This window comes from Abramis brama (genome assembly GCF_963993115.1).
Source record: "Abramis brama genome assembly, chromosome: 6".
In the NCBI taxonomy this organism is placed as follows: Eukaryota; Metazoa; Chordata; class Actinopteri; order Cypriniformes; family Leuciscidae; genus Abramis; species Abramis brama.
Genome location: NC_139968.1, coordinates 8,511,584 through 8,528,855, shown reverse-complemented (window position 1 = coordinate 8,528,855; position 17,272 = coordinate 8,511,584). Strand labels below are relative to the sequence as shown.

General features: G+C 35.4%; 1 protein-coding gene across 2 annotated transcripts in view; it reads right to left on the bottom strand.

Moving 5' to 3' along the window:
- Nucleotides 1-17,272, bottom strand: part of slit1b (slit homolog 1b) — a 47,174-nt gene extending 29,902 nt beyond the window's left edge. For both annotated transcript variants that reach the window (XM_084117871.1, XM_084117872.1), the window contains exons 1-9: nt 16,946-17,272; nt 10,686-10,757; nt 10,315-10,386; nt 9,544-9,615; nt 2,806-2,877; nt 2,611-2,682; nt 2,415-2,486; nt 2,122-2,285; nt 511-655 (exon numbers count right to left, since the gene is read on the bottom strand). In XM_084117871.1, the coding sequence (XP_083973997.1) occupies nt 511-655; nt 2,122-2,285; nt 2,415-2,486; nt 2,611-2,682; nt 2,806-2,877; nt 9,544-9,615; nt 10,315-10,386; nt 10,686-10,757; nt 16,946-17,151 (947 nt within the window). In that variant the 5' untranslated portion in view covers nt 17,152-17,272. The remainder of the gene's footprint in view (nt 1-510; nt 656-2,121; nt 2,286-2,414; nt 2,487-2,610; nt 2,683-2,805; nt 2,878-9,543; nt 9,616-10,314; nt 10,387-10,685; nt 10,758-16,945) is intronic.

Here is a 17,272-nt window from a genome sequence, read left to right as displayed (position 1 = left end):
ACTTTTTAACCATAATTCAAAGGCAATATAAGTAATTATGAAATTACATATAAAGATGTACTTAAGTGGGTTAAAAAGGACTCTAAAATGCAGCTAATTGCATTTAATATCAGTTTAAATACATTTTCATTTAATATGCAATTAACATGCAATTAAGTGTCAAAAACATTGGATTACTGCCGTAATAAGTGCTCTTTTTAAAAGTATGTGGAATTTTTTGTAATGATGTAATTATTTAGTGAGCATTGCTTAATAAAAGTAATAAGTCACTTAAGGCATAATGGATTTTACCATTAATTAAGTACATTTTTCTGCACTTCTCTTCACACCTGCCCTTTAACCTTGGGAAAACTGGCACAAGCCTCTCGTGGCTCATAAGTTTATCGCATCTCAATCAATGCATCCTACACATTTGTATCTGCCCCTGACAGAAAAATCATTTAAACCCAACAGGCTTCATCTCTATCCTTAAGAAACGTCTCAAATATTTTTAGTAAATAAATCACTCACATCTCAGTCATACTTTCAGGCATGTTGGCTGGAATCGCCGTGAGACCTTTTCCTCTACAATCCACAATATTGTTACTGCAAGTGCACATTGGGGGACAGGAGCCAGACGCAAGGCCACAGGGCTGAGGACTGGAATCAAAAATACCTCAGGAAAAGAAGGAAACATCATATATATTAGTCTTAAACACACAATATTGATCGGTGTAATGTTTGCTTGAGTTTCTTCAATTTGGGTCACAACTTTTGTTGTTTTTTTAGAGATTAAACTTCCCTTTTCCTCACATTTTTTATGTACCATCATGTTTCTGAACCAAAAAGTGGGTAACACTACAATAAGCGTCCATTAGTTAGCATAATGCATTAACTAACAATCAATGTGCATTATTAATACAATGTAACATTAGTTAATACAAATACACATTTTTATTGTTAGCTCAGATACAACTTTTAATTATGTTAAATGTTGAAATGAACATTAACTAAGACTAATTAATGCTTAAGAAGTATTTTTCATTGTTATTTAACAAACTAATACTAACGTTAACAAATGAAACCTCACTGTAAAGTGTTACCAATTGAGAGTCATTTCCATGGAAATGCTAGTAGTGGAAATTACATGTTTTGTAATAAAATGGTTGAATTATTTGTTTCACTAAGACTAAGTTGTCAACCATTTTGTTAGTATGAAATTGTTAGCATTTTATTTATAAAAAAAATTTATTTATATAAAATGGTCATTTCTTGTACACAATTAAAATAATTAAAAAATAACACTTGAAAATAATTTACTGGATCAAAATTGATGGTTGTTGTGGAAATTACGCCACAAATTTTGGCAAATTTCTTATATAAAATAACAGCTTGATCAGAAATAATGCTCAATAAAAATATTCGAGAGTAAAAAAGTAACACTAACACTTGGAAAAAAATTGCAAAATTGATGGTTGTTGTGGAAATGATGTGACAAATTAGGAACAGTCATAATTTGAGTAAAACAAAACATATAGTTTTCACATAATAAATATTGAAATGGTTTATGATTGTTTCGCACTTTGTTGAGATTATAGTAGTAAAAATGTAATAATATACATAATCTAAGATTGAAAGTCTGAGATTGGAACAACAATTCCTAAAAGTTATTCAGAAAGTAGCACCAAAAAAAAAAAAAAAACACAGTTATGATAAAAAAGTCTCCAATTCTGTAAAAAAATTTGCTGCCTTATATTTAAAAAAACAAAAAAACAATGAACTTGGATGTTTAAGTAATTTCAACTTAAATTGCAATAAACTGACTTAAAAAAAATTGTTGAATCTTGTATAGCATAATTTTTTTTGAAAATGTCTTAACTTATTTTAATGAGTTAAAGCAATGTAAAAACATATGTTGTCATAACTTATTGATCATATACTTTTTTACAGTGAAGACACTGTTAATGTGACCATAATCCTATATAGTCAAAATCAAAAAGTCAAAATCTTGACGAAAAAAAAAAAAGGTTTAACATTTTTAATGTATTTAATTTAAAAAAATTAAAACCGTTTTAATAGAAACAAACCCCTGGAAGGTAAATGTTGCATGAACAGCTGAAAAGAGGCGGCGGCCAGATTTACCAGAGCATGTGAAGTCCTTCTTCTGCAGTTCGGCCAGGTTGAGTCCGTGCAGGTTGGGTGGTGAACTGCACTGAGTGTAAAGTCCCAGCGCTGGTCTCTGTCTGAGCCACTGAGACAACCACGACAGGTGACAGTCACACCGCAGACTGTTCGAGTGCAGGCGGCTGAGGAAACAACAGGGGAAGCGCTTGATATTAGTCCTCATTAACCGAATTATGCAAGCATCACTATTATAACTACCAGTACTTTGGGTAACTGATTTAAACTTGAGAAAATAAAAGGTCTTGACTCACAAGGTGCGTAACTTGGGCATGTGGTTGAAGCTGGAAATGGGGATGGTGCTGATATTGTTGTTGTTCAGTGTGCTATGGAGGAGAACCAAAGAAAAAACAGGTTATATATAATCCATACACACTGTATGTATACTTGACAAGCAATAAACTGCATTAACTCATTTACTTTCTCTACAACACAAAGGTCAGTACATACAGGACCTCCAGGACTCTCATGGCACGAAACGCTCCATCCTCGATGCAGCTGATGTGGTTCTTATCCAGCTGTCTGAGAGCAACACAGAGGCACACAAAACATTTTGATGAGTGAAAGGTTCAAATGAAATAATGATATTGGGAAAATGAAAAGAAGCACGTGTAGATTATTAAAGTTGTGTGCACTTTAACTCACAAGTTCTTGATGTCGGTGGCTCCTCTAAATGCTCTTCTTGGTATCATCTGGATGACATTCTCACTCAAGTCCCTAATTAAAAGAGTTTGTGAAATATACAGGTAAATTAAACCAATATTTATGCATGCAAAATACAACTGAATTGCAAGTTTATGTTAGAAAACATCAATAAAAACCACAACAACAACAAAACAGCATAGCCAAGATTTAACTTTTACTGCTTTTTCACAGACTTGCGACTAAATTCATTTTTTTTTTTTACTTTCAGAAGATTTTCCTTATACAGACCCTAAAAAAAAAAAAAGACAAATATGACATCCAGAAAGTGTATAGCACTACACACTTAAGGGTTTTAGCACTGTTGTACACTATAGTTCATCCACAAATAAAAATTATCATTGTTTAACACTGCATTCACATGCTATCGAAGTTATCATAAATACAAGTTCCTTTAATTTCATTAACTATTCCTTGATAGCATATATCTGGACACATCTGAGCACAGTTTGAGACATTCTTGAGATTTAACAGCTGTTTCGTTGACTTTAAACTATAAAAAATAAAGCCTCTACTAAGCCTCTCTAGCTGAGAAATAAAGTGAGCATGACACAATCCCACTGCTGTGGATTTTAAATGGTTTTGAAAATTATATATATTTCATATCTAGTCATGTTCAGCGCTGTTCTGCAGACTGTCTAAGGAAATTGGCATTTAATAAAAGAACATCTGGATTCCTAAATGTCATTTAATCTGTTTTCTCTCCATGTGAAAGCCATCAGTGACCTTTTCCTAATGCATGTGATTTTTGCTGCAATTGCAAACTGTTGTTAAGTTCCCCGCAATTGGTTCAAGCTACAGTCATCATTTGATGAAAGCCTTTCATGGTCCTTCAGGACGAACAAAGCGTTCTGCACATTAAAGCTCATTTTCTTAGTTTAAAGAGTAAAAAGCAGTAAAAAGCTAAAAGCTAACAGAAGACGATGAGCATTAGCTGTATTATTAGCACTGTTTGGTAAAGCACTATTTCCAGTAGAGGTCAGGCCACTTAACAACAACGAACCAGACACACGATCAGAAATCTGTAATGGAGTGTGAAATTCAGTGTGAAGGAACGAGAAACTGCATATATAAGAGCATATATTTACTTTTTTCCCATGTTTTCACTGTTTTACGATGAGGGGCGCAATTACACAACTTATGAAAGAGTACAGAATCAAAACACTCAATAAAGCATTAAGCATTGCTTATGCACTTAGTAGTCTTTTTGGGGGGGGGGGGGGGGGAGTTATTTTCTCAGCTTTTTGTTTTAAAATGTTGCTTTTTTTAATGAAACTTACCCATATTCAAGTGTTGATAAAAATAAGAAAAGAATGCATGAATGTTTTTTGTGAAAATGATCAAAAATGCTAGCGGTGGCTAGTCAACTTTAAAAAAAAAAACACTGGCGGGGAAAGAGTTAAACTTTAGGGAGATTCTAATCAATATAGCAGAATATTTTAACTTGAATATCATGCAAATAGTACTAAAGAGTCAGGTTTTTCTCGTAATAAAGTATAAAAATAAACCAAAACCTTCAGCTGTTTAACTCTGAAATGAATGTGGATCTAGAAAGGCATATGTCCAATTTCTTGTATTTGTCAGTGCAAATATGGTCAAAGAAATTACAGAAATCGCCCATTTAAGCTGTCTTTGATCATTTTTCTCATCATGTAGTTACTAGTAAGGCAGTTTGTACCATTAATCCTGGAATGTATATATTGGTCAAAATTATTATTATTTAATGCATTACACTTCATTGCACTGGTAATTTAATTTTCTCCATTTTAAATCAATATAATATTCTGTTTGTAATAATGTAATGTACATATCATGATTGTGTTAATATAATATAAATACTGTTATATGTTATTTTACACTTTAAAAATATGTTGTTTATTATAAAATAAATAAAGGTTTATTTAAAAAAAAATACACCAAATTAAATTTGGTCATATTTGACCCACATGTGCACTTTCTGGTACGTCAGTTGTATATGCGTTCCAGAGTTAATTAAACTCATTTGTCATTGTCACTCATGTTAATGTAAGCGATGTTTTCTGCTCCAGAGAGCAACCAATTTCATTGACCTGTGAAGGCTGTCCACTGGTTACAGGTCCACTCAGAGAACTATCTAAGAAAAAGACCCCAGTAATCTCATGTGTCAAAACACCAAAGCAAGAGATATCGGTATAAACTAACACATTCCTCAGGAGATTCAGGGATTAAGCTGCTCCGCATTCTTAATGTATGTCTCAATTGAAACCTATGAGCTTTCAAACCTTCCCCTGAGTTAGATTATTGTTCAGTTGAGTTCAACTTTTTTTTAGTAAAATGCTAATGTTTTCTGAGGGCCCTATCTTACACCCAGAGCAATGCAGCGCCAAGCCAAATAGACTGCGCTACTGACCAACTGAAACCTGGTCTGAAGTCCATGGCGCAATATTTTTTTGGTTATTTAAAGAGCGTGTTAGTAATGTGCGCCTATAGGCGGGTCCACAACGCTCGTACACTCTGCTTATTAAACACACAGGGAAACACAGCAGCACACAAACATGCCAAATATTTAAAATAAAAGGATTACAAGGTAAAATATTATTATTGTGTACATAAAGATATGGTGGATATGAGACTCTGATTGGTTTAACGCACGTTAATCCACAAACACACCCATTACTCATTAATAGAATAGGGACAACCCTACCGGGACCGCCGACCATTTTACCCGTCGTTAAACAAGCAAAAGTGGATTCGGACACTAAGTGAACTTGTGCCCTGCGCTTTAGACCATGCGCTTAGATCGTTAAAATAGCGCCCTAAATGTTGTTTCTATAGTCTCAAGGAACTCATCTGACTTAAAAAAAATATGCTAAATGAGCTAATCTTACTCGAAATCACTTAATATTATGTGGTATAATGTTGATTACCACAAAAATGTTGATTTCCACTACTTTTCTTTTTAAAAGCTAGAATCTGACACTTTGAATGGGAATGAATGACGCCAATCTGTTAACATAAAAAAACTAGCAAAACCAAAAAAGCGCAGATGCGAGTGGAAAGTCCAGTGCGGGATCTAATAATGACACACAAACTTAAGAATGCAGACGCAGCCGGATCATTTCCATAATGACCAACGTAATCTACCAAGATCAGCGCAAATTAGCGTCTGGTTTAAGACGTGCTTTTTGGGGGGCTGTTAATAATGCCGCAAATACCAGTATATAGACTAGAGAAAATCTTAGTAAATCACCTTGCATGATTCATTTAAATACTCTCCTCCCATAAATGTTGCGCCTGACAGGGAAACTCCTACAAATGCATATGCAATAAGGTCAGCCGCAAAAATAACTGTGCCTTTTCAGCACTAATTTTTCAATGCGTGTCTTTAATAAATCCTGACAGCAGTTTTTTAATGCCAAAAGAGGGTTTGCGCTAGAGAAAGCTGTTGTTGTCGTTTGCGCTTAACTTGCATTGAACCCTGAATATACACAGAACCCAAACGTAAGAAGGCAGCAAAAGTATCATGATAATGCAATGCAGCTTTCCATTATTTACATGTAACACGGCCAATTCTGTATCACGTCGGAGTGATTCAAACATATTCTGACTTTGCACACTCATATCCATCTTTGAAAAATGAAGAATAACCAGCAGAAACCTCTGGGAAGAATAAGCTCTCAGTGGGGGCGCAGGGTTTCCTGGTAACCGCCTTTAATCAAAGCTGTTTGCCAAGGATGTTCAGTTTGCGGTTTAAACCTGGCTAACATCCAGAGGTGAAGGCAAACATTACGGATAGTAAGACTGCTCAACCTCTGCAAATATTACACTCCAGATCTTTTATTTGAAAGCCCTTGAAAGAGGGTAAGACGACGAGGACAATAGAGGCCTGAGAGGGGAAGATGAGCAACAAATTGTGGGATCTAAGAGACTGCGACTAGCCACACTGGTTTTCTTTTGTTAGTCCTCGTCTTTCTTACATTTGTCTTTCTGTGTCTGACGCACTGTTTACTGAGGGATATTAAATGTTAGCAAAGGCAAAAACTCATTCATCAGAGCTCAAAGACAGCGAAGAAACAGTAAACAGAGAGAAAATGTCTTAGCATGAGAATGAATTTGTACCCATCATTGCATCTTTTAAATTTCTACATATTTTTCATTTTTTTGTTAACTTGTGTTTCGTAATAGCACACCGTTAAGTGATTTTCAACATACAAGAGCATTTTAGGAACATCGAACTGAACCCTGCTTCACATTACAACCTTGGGTGTGCATTAATTTTCAATAATTCAATAGACCGTCATAAATAATTCCTCACGTCACCATTGCGCTACAACTAGGCAAATGTCTAACTTAAGCACATCTGGTGTGACCGGCCAGTGAACTGCAAGAAGTTGTTCATTGAGCCATTATTGCTTAATTTTTCATGAATTTTTCTGTGAAATGGTCCCATTTATTGGCCATTATGTAACAATGCAGAAAAATCATTCAACGTTAATGACTCCTTCAAGACCAACAAAATTGATAGCAAGCAACACAGATCTTTGTCTGGTGTGATGCGCAAAACGCCTCTGATAATGTCACGCTGATATAACATTCACTGCTAGCACTACAAAACACTACATCCATCACTTAGAGAAACACTATATGAATTTAAATATCACCTAACGAGCTGCTCGCAGATTGTCATTAGCATGTTGCTAAGCTAACAATGAGATACTCTAATAAACAGCATCATTAACACACAGCACACAAAACTCAAACTCATTTATAAACGTGTTTGTGATGCTGATTTTGGCTAAAACAAAATATAAATTCTCTCAATTTCCAAAGAAGTGCACTTAATTGTATTGAGTGCGCACCTGTACTTTACTACAAATCTTAACAGTACATTTAAAAAAACTAAAAAACAAAACGATAATATAATATTAATGAAATAAAAGGCCACTTAAGTGTACTTAAAGAGAGTCCACTTTGGTGACACATTGTTGAAGTGCACTTTTTATGCTTTAAACTTGTAAAGCTACTTATAAAGTTATATGTATGTGAACAAAACAAAGATTATTGGAGTATGCTTTACAAGACAATACTATTACAGAATTTCTACTTCAAAATTTCACATTTAATGCATTTACTTGCCGTTTCTCTGTAATCGTTCGTGAAATTTACTTGCAATTTGAGAGTGAAAATTGTTTCTACACCAAATGTTTTTCAGTGCACTTCTTGTGCCTTAAAATGTGTCTTAAAAAGTGCTCTTGATAGGCAGCTCACTAGGTTTTGAAACGCAGCACTTCACGCCACGGTATCCTGTCAAATTAAGACAATCCCCGAGGTGGAAGAGACAGGAATGACATTTCTTTTCATCGCCATTGGTACGTAACATAAACACTCTTAGATAAGTTCACACCCGGTTAGCACAAATTAAAATAATGTTGCTACCCACAGTGACAGGATTGAGGAAAAATCTACATATTAATTTGAAACTAATCATAATTAGCAATCACCCCTGTTATTTCCTCTCTTAAGTAACTGTGGTAATTAATTGTGCGAGGAGAATGCCAGCATGGTGCCAATTAGTAATGAATCTTTGAGTATTAGGAGAATATTACTTGTTTTAATGAACTAGATCTTGCTTTGTTTAAGTGCACTCCACAAAACGTCCAAACATGGAACGAGAAATGATTTCTATCATGACCCATATTATCATAAACCAATATTCCTGAGGTTTACCATACAGAGTGTCTCGGAAGGAAAAAGACGTTGTGAATTTGATTTATAATAGTAGACATCTTTCCCTAAAGGCATGTGTGGGTGGGTGGGGGTGTTCGCAGGCAGATTGACTGAACGCGCCACATCCATATGGCAACTCTCTAATGAGGCAACGTGTGAAATGGCATGAACAAACAACCAAATAACAAGCAAACACAGCTGTCTCTGACTATTTGTTCACACCCATTACGCCTCTTTCTGGACTCCCACACATTCCTACATATTTCCCTTTTTGACCCACTAGTCCTGACTTTTCCAACTGTATCTGTATTCAACAACGAAAACTCTTCACCCAACCACAGCTAACTAGCCTAAGCTCTTATCGAGAGGTGAAGTCACTAAACAAAGAGGGTTTTTTAACATCTCAAAGGTGTTTTGGTGCAAATTCATTGGCAGAAGCTAGCCGAATTATTGTCAGATTTCAAATACAATAGAATTAAGAAATTACATACAGAGATACATATAAGTTTACAAAAGTGTTTGAACACATCACATTGAAGAGTATTCTTTTAAAGTATATTATTTCTGTAACAAATACTCTTATTAAAAGTAGTTTTTTCACAAGGGTTGATTCCAATTGAGTTTGGCATTAGCATGTTAGCTAAGCTAACAATGGGATACACTAATAAATACAGCATAATAAATACATAGCACATAAAAACATTGGGTAAACCGTCTTTCTGACCCACTGCCCCTGAAAGTGAAGACTTTACCAACTGTATCTGTATTAAAATATAAAAACTCTTCGCCTAAGCACAGCTAACTAACCTAAGCTCTTATTAAGACATGATTGTCCAGGAACATGTGCTTTGTTTAACATGTAAAAGGTGTTTAGGCACACATTGTTTTGGTAGAAGCTAGCCAAATTAGCTATTCCATGCTTGTTCCATCTCAAGCATTTCCTGATGGATTCCTAATAAGGAAATAGTCACTTACAGTCTGGAGAGAGAGGGATTTTTCAGGAACAGGAGCTCTGGGAGTTGCTGGAGACGGTTTCGGTTGAGACGACTGAGGGAAGCACAAAGACATACGGCTCACAATTCAGGAAACCCAGTTGGAAGATTACTTACTAATTGCCCCAACATGATATAGCTTTCCAAGGAAACATTTTTTAGCCAGTTTCTATTTAGTTACACAAATTGTAGTGTTGACTGAATTTGTCAACCCTGTTACCAAAGATATTGTAATGTTATGGTAAACTAAATTAGCCAAAACCAGCTTAGTTTAGATATTTTTAACCTGGTTACACTCTCTCTCTCGCTCTCTCTCTCTCTCTCTCTCTCTCTCTCTCTCTCTCTCTCTCTCTATATATATATATATATATATATATATATATATATATATATATATATATATATATAGGACTGTACAATATATAGAAATTATCGAAATATCGATATTTATTATTTAATTTATTATTTATTTAATTTTTATTTTTTATTTTTTTACCTGGTTACACTCTCTTCTCTCTCTTCTCTCTCTCTCTCTCTCTATATATATATATATATATTTATATATAAAATGAAGGTTAATTTAAAAAAATGACTATGATTAATTTGACACATACACCACTGGGGTTTCTGGGAGCCCAAATATTAGCCAATTTCAACATAACCTGAGGGTTAAACGCTATAATTATAATATCAAAGCCTTTGAAACAGAATACTGTATTACAGAGAGAATGAAAATATGTGCCTTTAAACTCACAGTCTGTCCAATTCCTTCAGATCACTGAAGGCTCCTCTATCAATAGAGACAATCTGGTTGTCCATGAGGTGCCTGTACAGATTGGTAAAGTAATGCATAGTGAAAGATAAAAAGATAAATAATATTCAGTTCATAGTGGAGGATGGGGAAGAGTAAAGAAAGGCCACAGATTCCATCCACTAACAACATACAGACTGTAATTAAAATACAATAAAACTGTTTGCTTGTTAATTGTTGTTTACATGTTAAATGTGCTCTTGTCTGCTTCCTCTTCCTCTTTGTGGTATTTATAAATGTCTATTTAAACGTTTAAACCTCTATAAATTAGAAAAAACATTAGAAATAAGATTGAGTTAAACAATGAAGCTCACAAAATCCGGAGGTGCTTGAGGCCAGCGAAGTCATCCTTGCCGATATGTGTGAGGTTGTTTGTGTTCAAGTCCCTTTAAAAGCAAAAAGAAAGAGAAATTGTTAATCACAAACGAAATAATTAATTGTAACTTGTCCATCGTTTTAAATACCTACGTCAATGAGTTAATGAATCAACTGCAGAAATCTCTTTACAGTGTGCTTAAAAGTCATACAACACTAATAGGGAATGGAAACTTTGTGCACCCTTCATATACAGTATAATTAATTATAATACAGTATAATACAAATTATATGCCTATCCAGCTGACTGACTTATGATCTAAGAAAGTTTTGTAAATTTTATAACATTATTTTTGAAAGTTGTCTAAATGTTCAAAATCTCCAGGTTTTATTAACTTTTTCTCTTCCTTATACAAGCGTTTATAAACACATTTTTAAAATGTTAGTAGAATAACGGTCTTGACCTTTTTTACCGTTTTTCGTACAACGAATGCATTCCTTAATCACTAATCGCCCCAATGAGCTGTAGTTTTAAAAAATAAAAAATAGTTAAAGGAAATAGTTAGGAAATAGTTAGTTTCTAAATGTACAATGTCTATAGTGTTGACTGCATACGTCAACCCTGTTACCAAATTTATTGTAAAGTTATATAAGAAAAATTACCAAAAAAATATTTTCTTAACTCATGGTAAACTACAAGCCAACGTTTGGCCCCAAATTAGCTTAGTTTAGATCAACCCTGTTACACCCTGTGATTATATATAATATGCAACCCCATGTATTAATACTCAATGAGGGTTGAACGGAAAAGAAATATGATATGGTATAGAGGGAAGAAATCATAAATGTAAGTGAAAAGAGGTGGACAATAACTATAGATTTTTCATAATTCAGTTTGCGCATTTCAAAAGGAGATCTTATTAATGCCTCAATAGTTTGTCCCTGACAGTCATGAGATTAATGTAGCTCTACTCTGTCTGGACACCAGCGCACAGGCCTGAATAAATATAAACCTTAAGAAATAGAAATAAAAATCCATAAAAGGCTATAATTTGTGCATGCAAAGGAGGGTTACGCTCATTGTTAAGAGGTGAACGCTGACAGACTGGCCCTTTTGTAGTGGAAATATACATTTGCACACACGAACACTGGTGTCACCTGAGACACGGGCTGTAATGGCACTATTGTGGAAAAGAGCCCAGGTGTGACCAATCAGGGCAGTGAATAAGGTGACTCCTTTAATCCTTTAATTAGTCCAGCATCTGCGGCCAACACTGGGACCATTAATGTGGAAAATTGGACACAAAAGCAGCTTGATCTCTTAATCTGCTATTCATCTCCACACTTTCTTTGAGTGCTTGAAAAAGAAGCTAATAGCTTGTCACAGATGTATACATAACCAGTAGATGTTAATTTCCACCAGCACAGTTCTGTGGTAATAAAGTGTCTACATGCAAGTCATGCATCTACAGAGGTTCATTATGAAGCTTAAGCAATCTTGAGAAAATGTATTAGGAAAATAAGCATTGACCAAAAAAAAAACTTTTATTTTTAGAATTTAATTAACAAGTAACCTTTGAGATGGATTTGACTTTTTTTTCCTCAGGGAAACAGATCTGAAATATTACTGTAAACCTTTAGAACAATTAACAGTTTTACAAGTTTAAAGGCTTAGTAGATTTATTTTTATAATGACTACAATTGGGGTCTTCAAAGTTTAATTTGTTGGTGTGTTAAACCAAAACAGTTTTGATTATTAAAATCCTTCTTAGTAACTTTTATGGTCATTTGTTGCAAATCTTCTTTTTTTATTTTTTTTATTGACAATGGCAGAAAATCTGGTCAGTCTGAATCCTGGTGGAGAACAAAGACATTTAACTATTTAGTAGAAAAATGGAAATTTTTACATCATGGCAAGAAGACAAGTACATGAACTCATTGCATTTTCTCAATTTTTAGACAAATTGTAGTGTTGACTGCATCAAGTTCAAGTTTTCAGACCAATGAATGATGAAAAATAAACAAATATTTTATTGGACTTTGTTTTTGTAGACAACAAAATCCAGCAACAAACTAGTTAAGATCATCAAAACAATATATTAATTAAGGCTAAATCTTCAACCCTGTTACTCGAAACCAACCCTGTTACGCACTTTCAGAGTTCTTTCAGAGTTCTTTCAGAGTTAATTTAATGGACATTGTTTTTGTATAAACCAACATTTAGTACCAAACTAGCTAAGCTCTACTAAGTGACAGAATAATTCAGGTTACATTTTCAACCCTGTTACCCATTCTGGCATTTACATAAACACAGGGACGCTGTAAAAGGAGGAAGTTGGGATGATTCTAAGGGCCCTGGTCAGAAAGGGGGCATAGAGAGGCCCAGAAACCTTAGCGGTGCCCCTACATAAGCGGGGTGGTGTTGGCGCGGTGGATAAGACACATGCCTTTGGTGTGAGAGACCCGGGTTCGAATCCACTGTGAGACACCAATGTGTCCCTGAGCAAGACACTTAACCCCTAGTTGCTCCAGAGGCGTGCGACCTCTGACATATATAGCAATTGTAAGTCGCTTTGGATAAAAGCGTCAGCTAAAATGAATAAATGTAAATGTAAATGTAAGCACTTACACACTTGACTGCATCAAGTCAAGGACTAGTTAACAAACTAGTTAAGATCATCGAAACAATATATTAATTAAGGCTAAATCTTCAACCCTGTTACTTGAAAGCCTGTTACCCACCCTGTCCAGTTCAGTCCCTTAAAATCAGCCATACTTCAGATTCAACTTTATTTTAACTAAGATCTACTAAGTGACAGTTTTATTTAGGTTACATTTTCAACCCTGTTACCCATTCTAGCATATGTAACTACACAAGCTTCAGAGTTCGACCCCTAAAAATTTGCCATATTTCGGGATTCAACATCTTATGAACAGCCAAGTTTACACATACAATGTATTTAATTTATTGGACTTTATTTCTCTAGAAATCAACATTGGTCCCAAACTAGTAACAGATTTATTTAGGTTACATTTTCAACCCTGTTACTCATTCCGGCATATGTAACTACGCACCGTCAGAGTTCGACCCCTAACAATCAGCCATATTTCAGATTCAACCTCTTATTATATATAAGTACTGTATATTTATTTATTTAAGTTGACATTATTTTAACTCAGATCTACTAAGTGACAGTTTAATTTAGGTTACATTTTCAACCCTGTTACCCACTCCGGCATATGTAACTACACAAGCTTCAGAGTTCGGCCCCTAACAATCACTTCTGATTCGATCTGCTATGAACAGCTAGGCTTACACTGATCTCTTTTACATAACATTTGAGATACAAGATCCCATTACCTAGATGATCTAATCAGTCAGTTTACATTTACTTTCAATTCATTTAATTTAAAAGGCAAAAACAGCTTGAACACAGATATCCTGTCCGTTCTGAACTCTATTATTGGCCAGTGATATCATGTTGAGCGCTGCTACCCCTCAGCTAGCTTTTGCCCTCCTTCACGACCCCCCACTCCCTCCAGTCAACTCAAATAACAGCACCATTCTTTACCACTGCAGGGGCAAAGCTCAGGGGACCATGGGGGATATTATTTGGCTAGTGCAGTCTCCTTGATAAATGACTCTCTTTGCTACACATCGCCTAGGGAATGTCCTCCCCACTACAGAGCTGCTGGCTTTTATCAATATTGCTTTCACTGCTAATTGTTCAACAGGATTGAACACATTGAACCTTATCGAAATGCCTTTTCATTGTTCATTGCGGGATGTTTCTGAATTGTTTGTTGGTCTTGAAACATCATTCCAGTTGAGGAAACAGTGCTAGTGTTCAGGTGCAGTCACATTTACTGTGTTTTGCAAATTTTCATGGGTAAAACCCAGTCAAATCCAGTGATCTGGAATTTCCCATCAGGGCGAAAGATTCCCCCATGTGGATTTCACAATGGGTTCAAGTTGCCCGCGCGGATTAGCCCCGTTGACCAACAGAAACCTGCTTGGTTTGCAAGTGACTTCTGTGTGAGCTGTGATTCATATATCATATCTCATTTTTTGCCTGCAAAATATTTAGGAAATTTAGCAAATGTGACCTCACCTTTATGCTTAGAAGTAGCAATGTCCAATGTACGAATTATTCTACTGATTCAGATCTTTTTAATGAATCAGATTCTAATTCACAAAACCAGCCAGGGGTGCGTTTCCCAAAAGCATTGTTAGCCAACTATGTTCGCATAGTTCAACGAATCGCCGTCATTTACGTCTATTAGTTTGTCAAGAGATTTAAAGCACCATTTTTGAATAGTGCGCATGTGCAAACAAGCTCTAGTACGTAAGAACGAGCCTATGATTGAATATGGAACAAAAAAACAGAAAAATGAGAAATAGCCCTCAGATGCCATGTCTGTAATTTATAGCAAAAAATCGAGCATTAATTCGATCTCAAACAGATTCATTAAGAGTAGATTACTCCAACACCTGCATGACATCATTAACTATTGTAGTTGAACGACCACTTTGCAACAATACGGTTTCGGGAAACAATCAGTCACTTGATTTCTTCAACGATGCATCGTACTATTGTAGTTAAGCGGCGAGTTACGTCGTTGTTCGGGAAAGACACCCCAGAATGATTCTTTCGTGAAGAGGATTTGGTTTCTTGGGTTCACCTTAGAGACCAAATTGGTTTCTTGAGACCAAATGTCCAAATGCGGCATTCAACAAAGTTATTTTATGACTTTAGAAGACTTACAGAAGTCATATGCTACTTTTATGATACTTTTAATGAATACCAAAAATACAAAATTCTGTCATCATTTTCTGGAAGTCGGATGATTGTCAGTACCTGTTTGGTTTTCTTGTTTCTGCGGAATGTTTGTTATTTTTGTCTGTGTTATAATTTGGGACCCAAAATTTTGAAGCTCCATAAAGGACATAAAAGGAAGTGTAAAAGTAATCCTGCATGTCACGTGACTTAATGCCATTACCCAAGTACCAATGGGGTTTAATGTCACTAACATGCTGCCATATTTGATTTGGGGCTCTGAATATGTGAGTTCATCAATGTTTTGATTCGATTTGTGAATTAATAACTACTTATGTTTGCTGTATTCATCATACAAAGTGAATCAGAAGACTTGGATGAAAGTTCTACGGTTCACTTTTACGCTACCTTTTTGGAGCGTGACATTTTTGGACCCCATTGACTTCCATTGTGAGATTCTTCAAATATGTTCTTTTATTTTGCGCAGAAGAATGAAAGTCAAACTGGTTTGGAATGACATGACAGAATCTTTTTTGCCTTTAAGTCTAAGATTTGCAATATGAAGCGCTGCTACATAACACAACAATCTCAGCAAGTAAACATTTGATACATCTCAATATGATCCGAAAGCACGATTGAGGAAAGACGATAACCGGAACTACATCCTCTAAATCAATGGACGTTATGTCCTGTAGTATCAGTTACATTTGACATGTTTTGATCCACACAGGGTTAGATGGACACACTCTGACACGAAATACTCTAACCTCTGAGACACACAAACATGCTCATATACAGAGCCGGTGCATAATTTAAGGGCTGATACTGTAAACAAATCCAGAACACAACAACTGTGCTCATTTGTCTGTTGTTACTGACATAATTCCCGTAAATGTATTTTTCTCTATGTAAACAGTGCATTTCTGGACTTCCTAAGCACATCATGCTGAGTTTACGTTTATTACATGGTCATGACAGGAGATTGGATTTAATTTTGCACAGACAAGGTTAGCAGTGATTTTTAGCATTTAACATTTAACACATTTAACATGTATAATCTTCAAGTCTACAACTACATTCATTGGTATTGTTATATTAGCTCAGTTTTTGTTTTCTTTTTAATGCTTACATTTGATGTGCTTCTGTCATTTAAAAAAAAAAAAATTCAATTTAACTTGAATTAATTTTTTATTCCGGTTTACTTTTCGTAAATTTAGTACTTCAACTTCAACTTATTTTATTTAAAAACTTTCCTTGAGTTGTCAGATGTAACTTTTGGAGTATCACAGACCTAAAATAACAATAGATGTGCTTTTCTGATTCAAGTTATAAGTATCAGCACATGAAATGTATCATGTTTAAGCCCCCCCAAAAAAAGATGATCAATGCCAACCTACACTATTCATGAATTCATAAACATGCACATGCATTAGTGACGTACAATGATACAGACACAACTCACACACAGTCACGATACTCACAGTCTTTCTGTGCTCTTTGGTATATTTCGTGGCACGTTTCTGAATGCGAGTCCATGGCAGTCCACAGTGGTGCCCGTGCAGGAACAGTGAGGAGGACACGCTCCTGAGTGACCCGCGAGAAGAAGGGCGCTCAACAAACCCCAAACACACAAACCACAGCCGGGAACCATCAGTTCAGCGCTCAGACTGCCAGTCCTGACCGGCATCTCCAAACCAAAGCCTAAAGACGCGGGTCTGAACCTCTACTGGAGCTGTAAATGCCCAAACATAAACTACAGGACAAGCATCAGCTCTTAAAATACTCACGAGGAAAGAAACATAAGTGGA